The sequence below is a fragment of the Diabrotica virgifera genome, chromosome 8, assembly GCF_917563875.1.
Source record: "Diabrotica virgifera virgifera chromosome 8, PGI_DIABVI_V3a".
Classification (NCBI taxonomy): domain Eukaryota; kingdom Metazoa; phylum Arthropoda; class Insecta; order Coleoptera; family Chrysomelidae; genus Diabrotica; species Diabrotica virgifera.
Window position 1 is genome coordinate 105,852,138 of NC_065450.1, and position 18,843 is coordinate 105,870,980.

General features: G+C 31.9%; 1 protein-coding gene across 4 annotated transcripts in view; it reads right to left on the bottom strand.

Moving 5' to 3' along the window:
* LOC114344933 (uncharacterized) overlaps positions 1-18,843 on the bottom strand; it is a 1,261,996-nt gene that overhangs the window by 303,771 nt on the left and 939,382 nt on the right. The window contains exon 11 of one of the 4 annotated variants that reach the window (XM_050658193.1): positions 3,936-4,115. The exons of the other annotated variants lie outside the window; for them this stretch is intronic. Within the exon in view, the coding sequence (XP_050514150.1) occupies positions 4,112-4,115 (4 nt within the window). The 3' untranslated portion in view covers positions 3,936-4,111. Of the gene's footprint in view, positions 1-3,935; positions 4,116-18,843 lie in introns of those variants that run through there. 4 annotated transcript variants of the gene reach the window in all.

Below are 18,843 nucleotides of genomic sequence, written 5' to 3' on the forward strand. Positions count from 1 at the left end.
GTCTGTAAGTTTCATCGGTCCAAAGTGCTTATTTTTGAAGTAGCAGTAGTTAAAATGACTTGAACTAGTCAATAATCGCGAGTGTATGCAAATTTAAAACAGCCATATCTTAACAAATTTTTGCCTTCCAAAAAAGCAAAAAATCCAAAAATATTCGTAACAGCAAAAACTAATTTTTTTTACTCTTTGTGAATTTTGGTCACATTAATAAATTTTAAGTTATTTCGAAAAAAACATTTTTTAAATTAATAATTAAAACAGATTTACTTTAAAACCATTTTTTTTTAAATAACCCTTTGAACCGAAGATACTGATTAATTTGACTTAAGATGCTAATTGGGGGTTGACTTTCGAGTTTTTTGACCAAAAAAAAAGAGATCAACTTTATTTTAAGAGTAACTTGCTTAATTTTGATGCTATAAACATTTTTTAAAAACAGATATACATATTTTTTTAAATACTTTAAAAAATGATTTTTCTCCAAAAAGTGCATTTTTTGATTATTTCACGTTGAAATAATTCACTTTGAAATTTGACGGATATGAACCTATTTGTCATTAGCTAGAATTTTGTTTATACTGGGTCTAGAGATTTCATGCATACATCATTTTTTTTTCAATTTTTAGTTTTCTATATTTTTGTTAAAACCCATTTTTTCAATAAAACACTTATTTTTTGAGTTATTTGTCAAAAACCGCCTAAAAACGTGTTTTTTTTGTTGTTGAAAAATTAAGGTATTTACTCGAAAATAACTCGAAAGGTATTAACTTGGTGAAAAAATGCTATAGAACGAAAAGTGCTTAAAATTAGAAGTTTTATCCATTTCCGAACTTATTTTGAATATATATTTTTTCACCCCTCATAAGGGGTGAAACTCACCCCCAGGACAAAAGCACACAGAGGCCCAATATCATTTTTATTCTTTAACATGTTATCTATGTGTTTGCCAAATTTCATGTCAATCCAAGCGGTGCTTTAAAATTTAAAGCAAAAACCGTGATACAATGTATTATAAGTTGCTAGTGGTTGCTAAGGGCAACCGACACAATAAATCATAGTCGTAACGAAAAATAAATCTCCATTACATTTTAAAAATCATTTTTAATAATTAAATATAATTTTCGGTTAAAATAATTTTTATTTTAAGATAATATAAGTCTTTCTTTAGTCAATGACTGAAATAATTTCTTAATTGTTATAAAATTAAATAAAGTCACTACGATTTAAGAAAACAAAAACAATGATCTCGGCTTCATTTGGTCGCAGAAAATTTTTATTTAGTTTTGATTCTTTATTTTGTCTTCAGCAACAATGAGCTGCAAGTTAAAAACTCATAGGATATACAGGAGCGGCTTCAGTTCTAAATGTTTATAACGAAATTTGCACCCTTATTTTCAAACCCGAAATAATAGGTTGAAAAATGTTATACGTTTTTATTTACATCAGAATATGAAAATATAAGTCTTTAGAAGGAGAGTGGATCTTGGATTAACTCTGTACGATTTTTTTTCAAAAAGTTATCGCCTTGGACATTTGACCTCTTGGGATAAACAAATTATAATATCTAAACAATAAGTTCACCAATCGGGCACTACAAATTTTTTTTATGTTTAGTATTGAAAGATCTTCATTTTAAAGCCTTAAAAAATACATAAAAGTTATTGTTACAATAAATAAGGCAATTGCAACAAACGGCCATTTTGGACTTTTCGCAGGCTGTTTTGCAATAACTTATTAACGAAATTAAACTTGCCATAGCTCAAATTGTAGGTTTTTTAATTTACTACAATTTTCTATTTAAAAGTTTTTCTCTAAAATGAAAATCCTAAGCTGCAAAATTAAAAATCTTTAAAAATTGTAAATTTAACAAATGAAAATCGTCATAAATAAAAAACCGCACAAAATTTTTGGTTACATTTTAGTATAAGTTATTCCTGGCATCGTCCTTTACAACACCTGATAGGTTTCAAAAATTCCTGAATTATATCACGTTTTTTCACCCACAGCCTGGGGTATTAATAAAGGTATGGTAGTTATATTGTATGTAGGTACAGTTGAGTCCATGGTTCTTTACCCGTGGTTCATTAATGCCTGGAGAGATAAAACACATACTTTTTATTTAGTATCATTTTCTTCCACGCATGACACTAAAGACAAACCAGCTACCGCCTGATATTAAGTAAAGACACATGTTATTTTTATGAACATTCTAGACTCAGTACATCGAAAAGATAGAGGTGCAAAAAAGACGCTTGGGGACGTTTTCAGATTTAAGTACAATTTGCAACGTTTCTGGTTTGTTTATTGTTTGTTTTTTCACAACTAATTTTATTTTGGCATTAATTTACATACAAAGTTTACCTCATTCACACAGATTGTCTAACCACTTTCTGTCAATGGACTCAAATGTAATATTAGTTTATCATTTTATAGTGTAAATACAAATAAAAAAACTAGTATTGTGACAAAAGACAGTGTTTTGTAAGTAGGTAGGTTAAATATCAATAAAGGTTCTGTTTAGTTATAATTTATAGTGGTTATATTGTATGTAGGTAATATTAGTTGATCATTTTGCAATGTCAAATTCTAAATCCAAACCCGGTAAATATGTTCACGGATGTTTAGCATCCTATTGTAATAACAAATATTTTCATCCTGTCACAGACCAAGAGTATACAAATAAAAAGTTTTTTAGATTTCCAGATAAAGATTTAAAAAGACGTCATGACTGGTTTGAAATTATTGGTATTGAATTTACTGAAACTAGGTGTTATTTATGTGAAGATCATTTTGAGGAAACACAATTTACAAGCAGTTTAAAAACAAAACTATTGAATAATTCAGTGCCCTCCAAAATAATTCACGATCAACTTTTGCCTATACCTGCACATTCTTCTGATGAAATCTCTGTTTCAAATGTACACATTTTTAGTGGCAAAGAAATAGTTCCTCCAATAAGTAGAATGTAAATTTATAAGTTTTTATCCCTAAATCTCACACCTCCTACTTTCATTTCTTTTTATCTCACGACTTGAATGTGTTTTCCATCTTTTGCGTTATTTTGCCTGTTATTAGCACGTTCATCACTGTAACTCACATAGTATAGTAGTCCCCAGTACAAGGACCTAAAATCTGACTGATATATATGAGGCATTGAGGATAGTAAAGGCGAACTCAACAAAAGCAAGTTTCGAGAAATTTGGGTTTAAAAATGCAGGTAGTAAGGGCGAACTCAACAAAAACAAGTTTTGAAGGTTTATTTTGAAGGTGAAACTTCAAATGAGGTAGGAAATTTAATTTAAAATGGTATCAAAAAAAAACTTTTTTGACCCAATGCCCTTATGTTCCCCAATGTTCGCCCTTACTATCAGCAACGGCTCATATCTGGACCTCGGAGGTATGTCGACATGGTGTTTTTTTGAACAAGTTTTTTTAATCCACTTGTTTTACTAGTTGGATTATAGAAATCGATTATATACATTCAAATATAGATATATTGTCTATCATAGTTTAAATCTGAGGTCCAGATATATAAGTTTCAAGCTTCGTGTATGCATTCCTTGCGACATGTATGATAAACTTTTCCTCTGTGACCATAATTGTATTTATATAAACCAAACTTGTATTGAGAGACATAATAACGTAAAAGTGACATCTTTGAGAACTAAGCGTTCAAAAACAGCAACTCTGAAAGATATCACAGAGGAAAAGTTTGTCTGACATGTCGCAGGGAATACAAACACAAAGTTTAAAACTTATATGTATCAATGAAATTTTAGGTCCTTGTACTGGAGACTATAGTGTAAAGTTAAACAATTTTTAATGGCAAACATTTTGATTTCTCTTATAAACATTTATTTAAATTGCAGGTTTGTTCGATTTGTTTATCACCTAAAAGTATTTTACTTATTTATTGTAAGTTGATGTTTTAAAGGTTTTTATTTTAAATTGAAGAGTTTTTATTTTAGCTTTAGTAAAGTTCTCTGTGTATTATAGGTATATATAATTTTTTTCTTTAGATATTTTTAGGCTACTAATCAAATTTGTAATCTTCTTCTTGTAGTTTCATGGCCTCCACCTCTTAGGTACTTGGCCAGTCCTCGTATTTAGACTAACTGGAAGGTAAAAATTTGTAATATTTATCTGCATTTTGTAAAATACATATAAGATAAATAAAGAAGAGTGGGGACATGCATACATTTTGTGTTGATCTGTGTTTTACATCATTATTTCAAAACAATTTTACTGCACAGATTTTCTTATTTTGTTTTATCAGCACTCCATACATGCATGCGGTAAGTGGGGGGTCCCCGTGAGCAGAGGCTATTTTACTTCAAATCGGGCCCGAGGCACTAGACAATTTTCGCGCCCCTAAATATAATTTAATAATAATATCTTTTTTAAATGTATTAATTATTTAATAGTTGGACAAGAAAATAAAATTTTTATTAACAATAAATATTAAATTTATATTTAAACAATTAAACATTGTTTAAGTTAAGGGGATAGGCGCAAACTTTCGGCTTCAATGCTATTTAAAAGCATTCGTTTTTTCGAAGCCTGAGAAAACTAATAAGTATTTTTGAAAAACTTAAAGCAGATGAAAGATTACGTTACTACCGAGGGCCGAAAGTCCCTGAAATCTTCGATAATGTTTATTTTAATAAGTTACAGGTGTGAAAAAAAGAGAAAATTGAGTGTGATTTTTAATTTTAAATACATATCTTATTCAAAAGAAACTTTATATTTATTCTAAGGGACATTCGGCCCTCGGTAATAATGTAATCTTTCATTCTGCGTCTAAATTTTTTAAAAATATTTATTAGTTTTTTGAGGATTTGAAAATATGAATGCATTTAAAGAGCATTGAACCGAAAGTTTGCGCCGATCCACTTAATTATAACTCTTATGGTTATCATTTATTAGTAAAATAAAAGAATTTTGAAAATTTGTTTTGTTATTGTAATAAACATGTTTTGTTTGGTGATCTTTCCGGGCCCCCATTCAAATATGGGCGCGAGGCAGGTGCTTCACAGGCCTAGTGGTAAAATAGGCCCTGGCCGTGAGGATTAATAAAAATAAAATGTATGTACATAGTTTTTTTTCCCAGTGTTTATATTATTTTCTATTTTTCTGAAAAGTTCTGAGAGAAATATGGAATAACTGATTTACTGTAAGAGTTGATATTTTAAAGGCTTTTATTTTAGTTTTAGTAAAGTTCTCTGTGTATTGTATAATATTTTTCTTTAGATATTTGTAGGCTACTAATCAAAATAGTAATATCTGCATTTTGTAAAATATAAGATAAATAAAGAGGTCTTCGTGAAGATTAATAAAAATAAAATGTGTGTAGTTTTTTTTCCCAGTGTTTATTCCCATGTTTTACGAAGACCTATTTACAAAACCAATATAACTGTATTTTTAATATTTTTCTGTAATTTTTTTGCGAAAAAATATAATTTCTATGAAAAAATTTAAAATTTTAATATTATTTATGACATTGTAAATACAATAATGTGTAAATAATATTACAAATTCCAAATTATTTCATAGAAATTAGGTTTTTACACTAAAACATTAAAGAAAACTTAAAAATACAGTTATTTTGTTTTTGTAAATAGATCTTCATAGCTAAGTGAAATCTAGAATAATTTTAAATATCCCGCCACGCCCGTTTTTAGCCGTGTAGTTCAGTAAGTAGTTCATCGAGTCGCTAGCGTCTAGTGTGACAATCAAATGTATGCAACCAAGCACTCTCTTCTTTTTATTTCTCTATGGGTTAACTCGACTAATGTACAATTTTCAAGACAAAAACCTGGATGGGAGCAAAAAAATTGATTGAAAACGTAGCAACAATTAATGTCTCTTCCATAAACGGAACACACAGATATGGTTACATTTATTGCATTTTGCAAATTAATTCCCTTCCTTGACAAATACTGTGTTATTGATAAACTGAATTTTTATTTATGCTGAAAAAATGCATGTATTGCTGCTGAATTTGAGATTTCTCATTATTTCAGTTTTCATTTTGTTATTATAACGTTTATGGAAAAATGTAGCTGTATCCAGAAATTTAGTGTTTCATTATAAAAGTTATTTTAATAACAGCTGTAAAGGTAAATAATCCCTTGCAAATACCTATTCTATTGTTGTATAATTAATTATCAGAGTTGCCAGGACCGGCTTATAGCCAAGTTAACTGTAGGTACAATATATTATCATCAGATCAAAAATAATAATATGTATTATCATTCATGCGTAATTTCAAAAAACTCTCATTAGTTTGAGTCTCAACGATGAAAATGCGCCCAAAATTATTAAGATCTATTTAGTCAAATTGACTGGACCGGCTGTGGAAATTAATAAGTTTTGCAAAAAACCGGAGAAACAATTTGAATTTGGAAAGATCGATCAGGCGCATCTTTAGCGTACTTTTTAGCAATAAAACTCACCAATTTAGATACACTTAAACAGATGTTAGTCAATATACACGGTGTTTCAAAAGTAAGGTACACTATTTAAGCGGATTCTTTGGTTTATTTTACGAAAAAACTTTATATGAACGTATGTTTAAATAGTCTTAAATTTTTATATATTGTCCTTTTCATGAGCATTTTTCAGTGCGTAACAAATGATAGGAAAAAGGGTAAGTCCGTGATAATACACATTTATTACATTTATTCTAACATGACATTTTAGTTAAATCTGACAGTTGTCACATTTTATTTTCAATTTGGAATAAAAACAAATCAAACAAACAAATGTAATAGACCAGGGCGCATCTGTAAAAATATTAGTACATTTGGACGTTGAGAGGTGACTCAAATTTTTTTGCAGAAATTGCTTGAAAATAAATCAAGTAATAATATTTGAGTTATCCTCTCTCTCAAAAAGGTCCGCAACATTGTTTAAATAATCAAAATGTCAAAAAATTAAGGAAAAATTCGATTTTTTTCTTGGTTTTTTTATTATAACTTTAAAAGTATTCATTTCCGAGAAAAGTTGTACTGACATAAAAGTTGCGTAATTAAATTTCCTACAATATAGAATTGGTTAAAAATTTAAAAAATAGTCACCCTTGTTGCAAAATAGCAATAATTGCGAAAAAAAACATACAAAAACAAGTATTAGCATTTTACGTTTTTCAACCATTTATGCTACACGTACGACCCTCATATTTCACCCAGAAAAATTTTATGATACAGTAAAACAATACTGTAAATTTAATTAAGATCGGTTCAATAGATTTTGCAAAATAAATTTAGCAATCCAGCTTTCGTAAAAAAAATTCTATTTTTTCAAAATGTTACAGGACTGAAAATAAAGCAGATAGCAAGTTGAATTTTTTTTGCATATAGAAGTCTACTGTACCTTTCATTTGCAATTTTGCAAAATTAAAGTCGATTAACACCACAGCGTCAGGAATTTTTTTAAATAAACATTAATTATTGGTGCTACGCGCACGACAGCGGATAGTTTGCTCTGATTGGGCATTCCAATGACCTTTGATAATGATTGATACATTTTAATTTTTATTAAATTTCGATATAAATAAATTTGTTTATTGCAAAATAAAAACACATACTATATCCTTTAAAATAACACTTTTATTAGCAAAAACTTTCTTTGTTCATATATTTTAACTTAAAAAATAAAAATTTATTATTTTTAAACATATGCAATTGTTTAAATAATATTTCACAAACAATAATAAAATTAGTTTGATTTTTGTGGAATTAAAATATTAAAATACAACAAAATATAGAGTAAGAAAATAATATATTAGATAAACATTGGAAGAAATTTTGGTGGAAATCCATTTGTGTGAATCGAACACCGCTGTCCTGCGCGTAACACCAAAAATTATTGTTTATTTAAAAAATTTTCTGACGCCGTAGTAATTAATCGATTTTAATTTTACAAACTGCAAATTAAAGGTACTGTACACTTCGATAATTAAAAAAACATTTCAACCTGCTATCTGCTTTATTTTCAGTCCTGTAACATTTTGAAAAAATGAATTTTTTTGCGAAAGCTGGATTGCAAAATTTATTTTGCAAAATCTATTAAACCGATCTTAATCAAATTTACAGTAATGTTTTATTGTATCATATAGTTTTTCTGGGTGAAATATCAAGGTCCTAAGTTTAGCATAAATGGTTGAAAAACGTAAAATGCGAATACTTGTTTTTGTATGTTTTTTTCGCAATTATTGCATTTTACAACTAGGGTGACTATTTTTTAAATTTTAAACCATTTTTTTATTGTAGGAAATTTAATTACGCAACTTTTATGTCAGTACAACTTTTCTCGGAAATGAACACTTTTAAAGTTATAATCAAAAAACGAAGAAAAAAATCGAATTTTTCCGTAATTTTTTGACATTTTGATTATTTAAACAATGTTCCGGACCTTTTTGAGAGGGAGGATAACTCAAATATTATTATTTGATTTATTTTTAAGCAATTTCTGCAAAAAAATTTGAGTCACCTCTCAACGTCCATCTCAAAACAGGTGCGCCCTGGACTATAAATGTTTCTTGCATTTGTAAAGTGGTATTTCCTTTGATTTGTATAGTCTTATAAATTATACAGATTATATTTGTAATATTATTATCTAATTAAAAAAAATTATTTTTTTTATTATGGCGCCATCTATCGACAACTAGAATAACTAGAATAAATGTTGTAAATGTCTGTAATCACGGACGTGCCTTTTTTTCTGTCACATACAGTTTAATGCGTTAGAAAGAAATCGAAAAACTGTGACGCACTGAAAGATGATCATGAGAAAAAGAATACAAGGTAATAAAATAAATAAAAGCTACCTGATGTAATAAATACATATTTATAATAAATAATAATCATCATCAATGGTTCTACAGCCCTATGAAAGAACCTCGACCTTCCCAAGTGTATTACGCCTGTCAGTCCTATCCATTGCCAACCGTTGCCGGTTTGCTGCAACTATTTTTCTCCCATCTTCACCTACACCATCCTTCCATCTGAGTTTTGGCCTACCCCTATTTCTACTTCCTACAGATTGTGACATAAGGGCTCTCCTAGGAGGGTTGTTCTGCTGTGATCTTGCTAGATGTCCTGTCCATCTTAGTCTTCCTATTCTTATAGGAGATTCTACGTCTTTAACTCCAAATTTTTGTTTATATCTGTGGTATACCTCGTAGTTGTACCTCCTCCTCCAAATGCCATTTTCACAAATGCCACCGAATATTCCTCTCAGGATCCTTCGTTCAAATGTAAGCATAAGGTTTTCATCTGCCTTGGAGATGGTCCATGTCTCCGATCCATATGTCAACACTGGTTGTATAAGGGTTTTGTATATGGCTCTCTTTGTTTTTTGGCCTAAGTTTTTGCTTCTCATATGTCTACTTAATCCAAAATGGCATTTATTTGCTAGGATTATCCGTTGCTTGATTTCTTCCGTCATGACGTTCTCCTTGGTGATCAGGGAGCCTAAGTATGTGAATTTGTCCACCACTTCAAAGGTAGATTTATCAACCGTGAATTGGTGACCGATGTTTCTGACTCTACTGTTGGGTGTTGATGCCATCATCTTAGTTTTCTCCTCGTTTACTTGCAGGCCCATATTACTTGAGACATTTGAGAAGGTGGTATACATTTCTTCTAGCTTGCGTGTTGTGCAGGTAACTAGGTCCACGTCATCTGCATATGCCAAAATTTGTGATGACTTATTAAAAATATTTCCTCTGTTGTCTATTGGGGCATGTCTGATCGCCTTTTCCAGAGCTATGTTAAAGAGAAGACACGCCAGCATATCTCCCTGTCGCAGCCCAACATGCGTTTCAAACGCCTATGATTATTCGCCCTGTATTTCGACTTTGCAAACAATCTACTAATTGTAGCCTTAACCAATCTTATCAGTTTATCAGGGATGTTGAATTCATCCATGACTTCATATAATTTTTCTTAGGACACTATCATAGGCCGATTTAAAATCTACGAAAAGATGGTATGTGTCGATATTGTATTCATTGGTTTTTTCCAGTATTTACCTTAGCACAAAGATCTGGTCTGTTGTTGATCGACCAGGCTTAAATCACTTTGATATTCTCCAAGAAGCTCCTCTGAATGTGCACTTAGGCGACTATATAAGATACTCGAAATATATAATGTTATATAAATAATATAATATTAAAATAAAATAAATAAAAAAAATAAAAGGTACAGTGGAACCCCGTTAAGTCGGCCTCCGGTAATACGGAAGTCCGGCTACCCCGGACCGATTTTCATCAGACAAACATTTCAACAATAAAAACGTAATATTGACAACCGAAACTGACTGAAATTTTTACAATACTGTATATACCTGTACGTAATTCACATGTACTGTGCATAATGTATTTCATGTTTTTGCAATTATAATGGAGTTTATCTCTAAGGATACCGTACTTTCCTTTATTAATTTTTACTATATTCTACGGCTAACCCGGATTCTCGATATCCCGGATCGGCCGCGTTCCGATTAATCCGACTTATCGACGTTCCACTGTAATCTTTATATACACAGCGTTTCAAAGGTAAGGTAAAATATTTAAGGGGGCGATTTTTGGGTTTATTTTAAGAAGAAAACTTTATTTGAGATGTCCTAAACATCTTGAATTTTGAGATATACGAAAAATCTGTAAATCCCTAGGGTGTTTCATTTAAAATAAGTAGGCTTAAAATACATCGTATAGCGAGCACCACACTCTCGGCGAAGTTACTTCGGCAAAGTTGACCGAAGTCAGAAGTATCCGTCACTACACACTCGTTCTACTTCGCGAGGAACACATTCACGCTGGGCGATAAGGACTTCGTTCCTTTGACTTGATCGCAATACCGCCACCGAATGGAAGTAGACCGAGGCGCAGCGAAGTAGCACAAGGTTACTCTCTACACTCTCGTACTTGCTCAACTTCGATCGACTTCGCCGAGAGTGTGGTGCTCGCTTAAGACTAACTAACGTAAGCTAACCGAAGTAATAAAATAAACGACTCTGTAAACAAAATGGCACAAACGATGGTGGCGCCACAAGAATTATTGTATAAAGGTAATCAGTCCCGGACTAGTTTCCTTTATAGGCTCAACAAAAATCTTATCGTGCGATATTTTGCGTATGGTGAGAGATACAAATTTCCTTTATAGACTCATCGATCCGTCGACGTTGGTTTAACGAAATGTATATCTAGCTTGAATTTCGTACGGAAGTGGAATTATTCCCTTTATACAATAAGCGATTCAATTGTTAGTTATTGTCGTATTTTTGATTATAAAATTATTGTAATATTCACTTTCTTCCCTTATATGTCAGTCAATGGGGGCAAGAATAGGATATTACCTCCGAATTCTATCCTACTGCATGGATTTTAATGAAATTTTGGGCCTAGCCTCTCCTAATTCAAAGTCTACCCTATGCCGATGTGTGCTTTTATCTTGGGGGTGGTTCCCACCCCATCTTAGGGGTGGAACATTTTTTGGTTAAAATTATCACGAAATTCGCTAGAAAACCTGATTCTAAGCAAAAACTGTTCTATAATTTTTTTTTGAAAACAATACTTTTTGAGATATTCGCGGTTGAAAATTGGGGAAAAACGGTTTTTTACGAATACCTTAAAAACTATGCGTGGCCTAGCCTCTACTACTAAAAAAACTATATTAAACATTTTTGTAGGTTATAAAAAAACAAAGAGACACTTGCCTTCATGAATCGTCTAATTATAATACAAAAAGAGATATGGTAGGTGAAAATCGTTTGTTTTTTGGTACATTCTCAAATTGGTGTATTCAACTTGAAATAACAGAGAAACGGTCGGTTTTAGGTGTATAATGCTACTAATACGTTTTGTAGTGCTTGAAAAGACCTTTAAAATGAGCTATATTAAAGGTCCATTACATTAAAACAAAGTGAGATACTCTGCAAACAAAATTGATAACTAATGTATTTTAAGAAAAAATGAGAAGTAATTTTAACCCCCATCCACCAAAATGTAAATGCATCGTTTTCCTTCTTCAATACCTTTTATTATAGCGTTATTTCTATTTTCAAAAAGTTGGACAGGTTTAAAATGAATGGTTTTTGAAAAAAAAAGATCAAATTATAGAGCGCATTTTTAAAAGTTGTGATCTTCATTTTTCTCCATGTAACTTGAAAATGATAAGAGATACAGTAATGAAAAATAAAAAGGAAATTTTTATCTGAAAAGGCCCTACATTTTCGTGTGGTTCGGACATGTTAAAAGAATGCCAGAGTACAGATGGCCTAGAAGAGTACTGGAATGGATCCCTCCTGAAAGAAGAAAGAGAGGACGACCACCGAGAAGTTGGCGCAACGATATTGATGAAGCAATGGCGGCAAGAGACTTAGAAGAGGCAACTGCATATGACAGAAAAAGATGGAAATTGGGGGCGGAGAAGCGGCGACAGCCGTAATCAATCCGTTATAGATAGATCTTTTTCTCGTATCTCTTATCTTTTTCGAGTTACATGGAGGGAAAGGAAGATTTTTAAGAAAATTTAAAAATGCGCTCTATAATTTGATCCAATTTTTTTTTTCAAAAACCATTCATTTTAATCCAGTCCAACTTTTTGAACATAGAAATAACACTATAATAAAAAGTATTGTAGAAGTAAAACGATATATTTAAATTCTGATGCATGAGGGGTTAAATATACTGCTCATTTCTTCTTAAAATACATTAGTCATAAACTTTTTTGCAGAATATCTCGCTTAGTTTGAATGTAATCGACATTTAGTATTGCTCGTTTTAAAGGTCTTTTCAAGCACTACAAAAGTTATTAGTATCATTATACACCTAAAATCGACAGTTTCTCTGTTATTTCAAGTTGAATGCATCGATTTGAGCATGCGACAAAAAAACAAACTCTTCTTACCTACCATATCAACTATATATAGTTTTTTTGTTAGATGCATAGTTTTTAATGTATTCGCAAAAATCCGTCCGAAAAGGTGTCATTTTTCAATGAAAATGGGCAAATTTTCAACCACGAATAACTCAAAAAGTATTGAATTTTCAAAAAATAATTATAGAACAGTTTTTGCTTAAAATTAGGTTTTCTAGCCTCATCCGTCGCTATTTTAACCAAAACATTTTTCACCCCCGAGAAGGGGTGTGAACCACCCCCCAATATAAAAGCGCACATCGGCATAGGGTAGACTTTGTTTCTTGAGCTATTTTCTACTTACTGTGAAAATATCAAGCAAATCGATCTAGTAGGATGGAATTCGGAGCCAAATACCTTCATTGACTGCCCTATTACTTGGAATATAAAATATATTATCTGATAATACGTATTACATTAATTCATTTTAATTTTCACTTCCCTGTTTTACTAGTTCACTTGCAATTTATTTAACAACAAAAATTGTTAATTACTTTCAAAATTGGGATATATTGAATAAAGAATCGACACAGAAAAATATAATAATTAATTAACTCTAATACTCTATCAGTTTCTATATTTTCCCTTAATTATCTAGATATTTATATAAAATAAATATGTAATGTTAAGTATGTTGTTCTGAAGCTATTTCCTTGTGGCATTTTTACAATCAACTATTTTCAATGGGAAATAAGCCACAATTTTACCAAAAAAATGATTGTATTAACGTTTCTACGCCCAAGTCGGGTGTCGTTGTCAAAATACAAAATAATTAATAATTATTGGAGTACCCAGAAGAATTGTAACAGACCAAGGCACAGAGTTTATGGCAAGAATATTTAAGGAAACATGCGTATTGCTGCAAATAGAGCAACTAAACTCCGCAGAATATCACCACGAGACAATTGGAGCGTTTGAGAATACTCATAAGCATTTAAATGCGTATCTGAGAATACAACTGTCAAAATTCCCGACAAGTTGGAGTACATGGGTACAATATTATTGCTTTGCATATAACACTTCAGTACATTCAGCAACAGGTTACACACCGTTTGAATTGGTATTCGGAAAAACCTGTAGACTGTCGACAAATGTACAGAACGAGATGGAACCACTATACAATTTTGACGACTACCCCTTAGAGCTAAGATACACACTTCAAACAACAACGAAATAGGCCAGAGAGACGCTAACAAGTGCAAAACAAGTTAGTAAAGCAAGATATGATGCCAAAACAAGCACCGTAACATATCAACAAGGTATTAGTTAGGAAAGAGTCAACTTCAAAACTAGATCCTGTGTTTTCAGGTCCATATACAGTTATTAAAGATAAAGCACCTAATGTTATCATAAATAAAAACAATAAACACTTATTAATTCATAAAAACAATGTTAAGCTGTATACTGATTAGAAAGATAATAGGTACAGGGGTAACCAATAGCGCAGAGTGTAAAGTGAAAAGTGACTAAGTGGGAATATAAAGAAAACTGCTTAATACTTACGGAACTTATAATTGTAAAGGTTTTTTTGTTTTTGTTTGGTTTTATCGTATAACGGAAACGAGCTATATATGTATATATTTAACACCAAACGGGCGGACGGAAAAATGAAGCGCAAAGGTTTTCCATTGCTTTCATTTTTTCCCCGATGGGAGGTGTACAGTAAGGGAAAAAACCCTTACTTTATGATATAATATGTATCCTAAAATGTATATAATTCAAACATAAGTAGGTCGTTAAAGAGGTGTTGTTTCTGTAATAACAAATAGTAGAGGATCCGATATAAGGTCGATTTGCACCGATCTGTTTAATGGATAAAAATTATTGGATATGTAATTTAGCATGTTAACAATTACAAAAAACAAGGGTTGCCTGATCTAATCTTGTTCTAACTATAATTAATTAATAATTGAAACATGACATTTTTTTATGAATTTAAAAAAAATCGACCCGGGCAGATATTATTTCAGATTTTTTGGGTCATTCTAAACAAAAAAGGTCTTTTGTAATTTTTCTCTAAAGTTGATCGTTTTCGAGTTATAAACAATTTAAAACTGAAAAAATAACGAAAGATGACAATTTTCAAGGCTCAAAAACACAAGTAAAAAATATCATTTTTGTAATCATCAAGTACATAAATTCAAGTTCAAACCTTTTTCTATCAGGTCTCGATAAGAATTTTAGCCATGTTTAATTCTAAAATATATTTTTTTAATTGTTAATGAAGAAGGTTTCTTATGGGGAGACGGGCATTAACAACTAAAAAACAATGTTTCAGAATGAAATAAGTCCAAAAGACTTATCAAGAATGATAGAACAACGTTTGAACTTGAATTTAGGTACTTCGTAATTTCAAAAATGATATTTTATACTTATGTTTTTGAGCCTTGAAAATCGTCATCTTTAGTTCTTTTTTCAGTTTTAAATTGTTTATAACTAGAAAACGATCAACTTTAGAGAGAAATTACTGTCCAATACCAAATATTCAGAATTAATATCCTAAATTGAACAGTATAATTATATCACCCAGTAGATGGCACGAAATAATTTGTTTTTATATTTACACATGTGGATCATTATTTAGATACTAATTTGTCAATATTAAACAATATAATTTGGAAATTACACAAAAGTGCTGACGACAGTAAAACTATTTACCTTTGTTAGATACACAAATCACGCGGGTCTCGTGTCAACGATGACCAAATTGCAGCTTCTATAAAACTATGAAATCTCAGCTAGAGAAAAAGTCTTCAACTAAATCGCGTATAAGTCACAGTCAGTACTCAACGTTCTCCCGGGGTAACTACCCTAGTGTCGGTTTTATAAATAAATTCTCTAATTGCTATTGGTGTTTCCATAATCTGAACTGCATCCTCCACTGAGCCACGAATATCAGACATGGTCCTTATCGAGCAAAAGAAAACATCGAGGAAGTGACAAGACTAGAAAAAAAAAAGAAAGAAAAAAAAACCTACATACAGTCCACGCCAAACAACACCCGTAGAACAGATAGACGACGCTAGGCCCGGGAGAACCAGACCACAGATCCAGATAGCCGACTAAGAGCCAGATATCGAGAATCAAGCACCCTAGAGCCACCACAGATCCAGATCCAGATAACCGAATAAGCGCCAGAGATCGACAATCAAGCGCCCTAAAGCCAACACAGATCCAGATAGCCGAATAAGAGCCAGAGATCGACAATCAAGCGCCCTAGAGCCACCACAGATCCAGATAGCCGACTAAGAGGCAGAGATCGACAATCAAGCGCTCTAGAGCCAACACAGATCCAGATAGCCGAATAAGAGCTAGAGATCGACAATCAAGCGCTTTAGAGCCACCACAGATCCAGATAGCCGAATAGAAGCCAGAGATTGACAATCAAGCGCCCTAGAGCCACCACACAGCCAGGACAAGCCGCAGAGACTCCAAACTACAGGACTGCTTGCGGAGCACAGCAGAACCAGGAGAGCCGCAACGTCCAGAATCAGAAGAAAAACCGTAAGTTTTTGAATGAATTGTATCTCTCCAATATTGAGCGTATATAATAATCCACTCTATACAAATTTTCAGTTAAAACTAATGTACAGTCGGAAAAATGAAAGAATACCCATGAACGAACATATAAAACACGCTGTATTTCCTGTCACCGTGTCACAAAGAAAATTGCCCAGCGCAAGTACATGTAATAGTAATTATTACATGTACTTGCGCTGGCCAATTTTTTGTGTGACACGGTGACAGGAAAATACAGCGTGTTTTATCTGTTCCTTCATGGGTATTCTTTCATTTTTCCTACTTGTATCTTACATACACATACACCATTTAACAATAATTAATAAAAGGTAACTCACCTTGAAAAGATTTAATCAGTCAGCATTGCAAGTTAAAATTATTATTACAGATAGTATTGCAGATATTGCAAAAAAAGAGAGTAATTAATAAATACATATTTTTCAGAACTTTACAAAGAAATCTCATTACCAGAGAACGGCAGTTCTCGCCAGTGGCGCACACCTACACCCCCTACACGCGACACTATATATACACGAAATTTTCGTTTTTCTAAATCTGACTGAATTGAAAATTGGACCCACTCCCATCTTAAAGTTCAGGAAAAGACTCACCCATTTATATGTCAATCATCCATTTTGGTCCAAGGGTGTGGATTTTACGTCCCCTCCTATTTAGGGTCTGTTTTTCGTTCTCGTTCCCAAAACTCCCAAAAACTTCCAAAATTTAACTCTGACCTCTGCGACTTCTAATAGTACTGATCATTACCTTTCCAAAGCATGTCTAAATTTGAAAATCGGTTATACCGTTCAAAAGTTACCGAGCTCAGAAATATGAGTCAATTTTTATTTAAAAAACGGAAAATGTTTGTGGATATGTATGTATGTATGTGTGTGTAAAAGCATTGATTAATAAGTACATAGATACCTCACCTTTAGGTAAAACCGAATTCAGTGTTAAACTCCGCCCACTTACACCTCTTTGCCCCTCATGTCTAAGTACTAACTGGCTGGACGGTGGCGACATTTATTGAAATTTTTGCCAAGATTGAAAAATAAATTTGAGTCGCTTGGCTGGCGTAATAGACAACGATATAAGGGTAGTATTCAGCATTTTAACAAATAATTTTAACGCGATTGTAATCTCTATTTTGGAATTCCGATTCTACTTCAGATAAAACGCTAAAAATTGATTAATAAAAATAGTGAAGAGGTTTCTTAAAAATTATTTAATTATTAATACACAACAAAAAACAACAAAATAGAAAATACATAATAAAATTAGCAGTGATAATTCACATGTAAATTATTTTTTGCAATTTGTAAAAGAATGATATTTTCAGAACTAATGCGAAATAAACTATTTGAAGTTGATATACAGAATTTCTTTCCAGATCTAACCCATTCACCCCATTGGTATACATATATCTTGATAAAATGACAGGGAATTTCCAACATATAAATAGTTGAGGGCCATCTGCCTAGGAACAATAGGTAAAAGCTGATAAACGGACAGGATTAGAAAGTTTAAAACATTACTAATTAGATCATATTTCAAAACAAAGTAAACAAGTTTATTTGAATGTTAATTCTTTTCAAACTAAGATAGTAAAATTAAAATTTTAGGAAAAAAAGATATTTATTATTTCTTGTTCTCAAGAAGTACTTTCATTATTGGCAATATCGAAACATTTTATTATTAAAAGTCGAGAACAATTAAAAACCACGTCCATGTTTATATGAAAGTACTTTAAAAATAAACTCCGTGTCCAATATCAAATATTCAGTATTCATATCCGAAATTGGACAGTATCATTTTATCACCCAGTAGATCGAATGCATTTATTTGCTATTAAACACACACACGTAATTAATTAAATTACATACACATTTGGTCAATTATCAATAATATAATTTGGACATCAGCCAAAAGTTGCTGACATAAGATAAACAATTTACCTTAATTAGATACACAAAATCACGCGGGGCCCGTGTTTACATTGACCCAATTTAAACTTATATAAAACTAAGATTTCTTGTCTAGAAATTCAATTATTATTAATTCATTAACGCGAGTGATTGTCTTCAACGCTCATCATTTAAGTCTCTACTCAAAGTACCCCGGGTCAACATCCATAGTGTAAGTCTCATCAATAAACTCTGCTACTATTATTTGGTGTTTCCATCACAACTTAAAGACCATCTACACTGAGCCAACGAAGGGATATTGTTCACTCCGCCTGCATGACGGCTAGGCGAATTGAGTAGTTTAGCTGTTATGTTGCCGGTCCCAAGCCCGGATAAAGGAGGAAGGGGGAGGAGTAACACCTCGTTAAAAAACCAGGGTTCATCTGGCCCGGATGATAGCACCCTGTAGGGGCCCCTGCCTAGGGTACAGGCGAAGC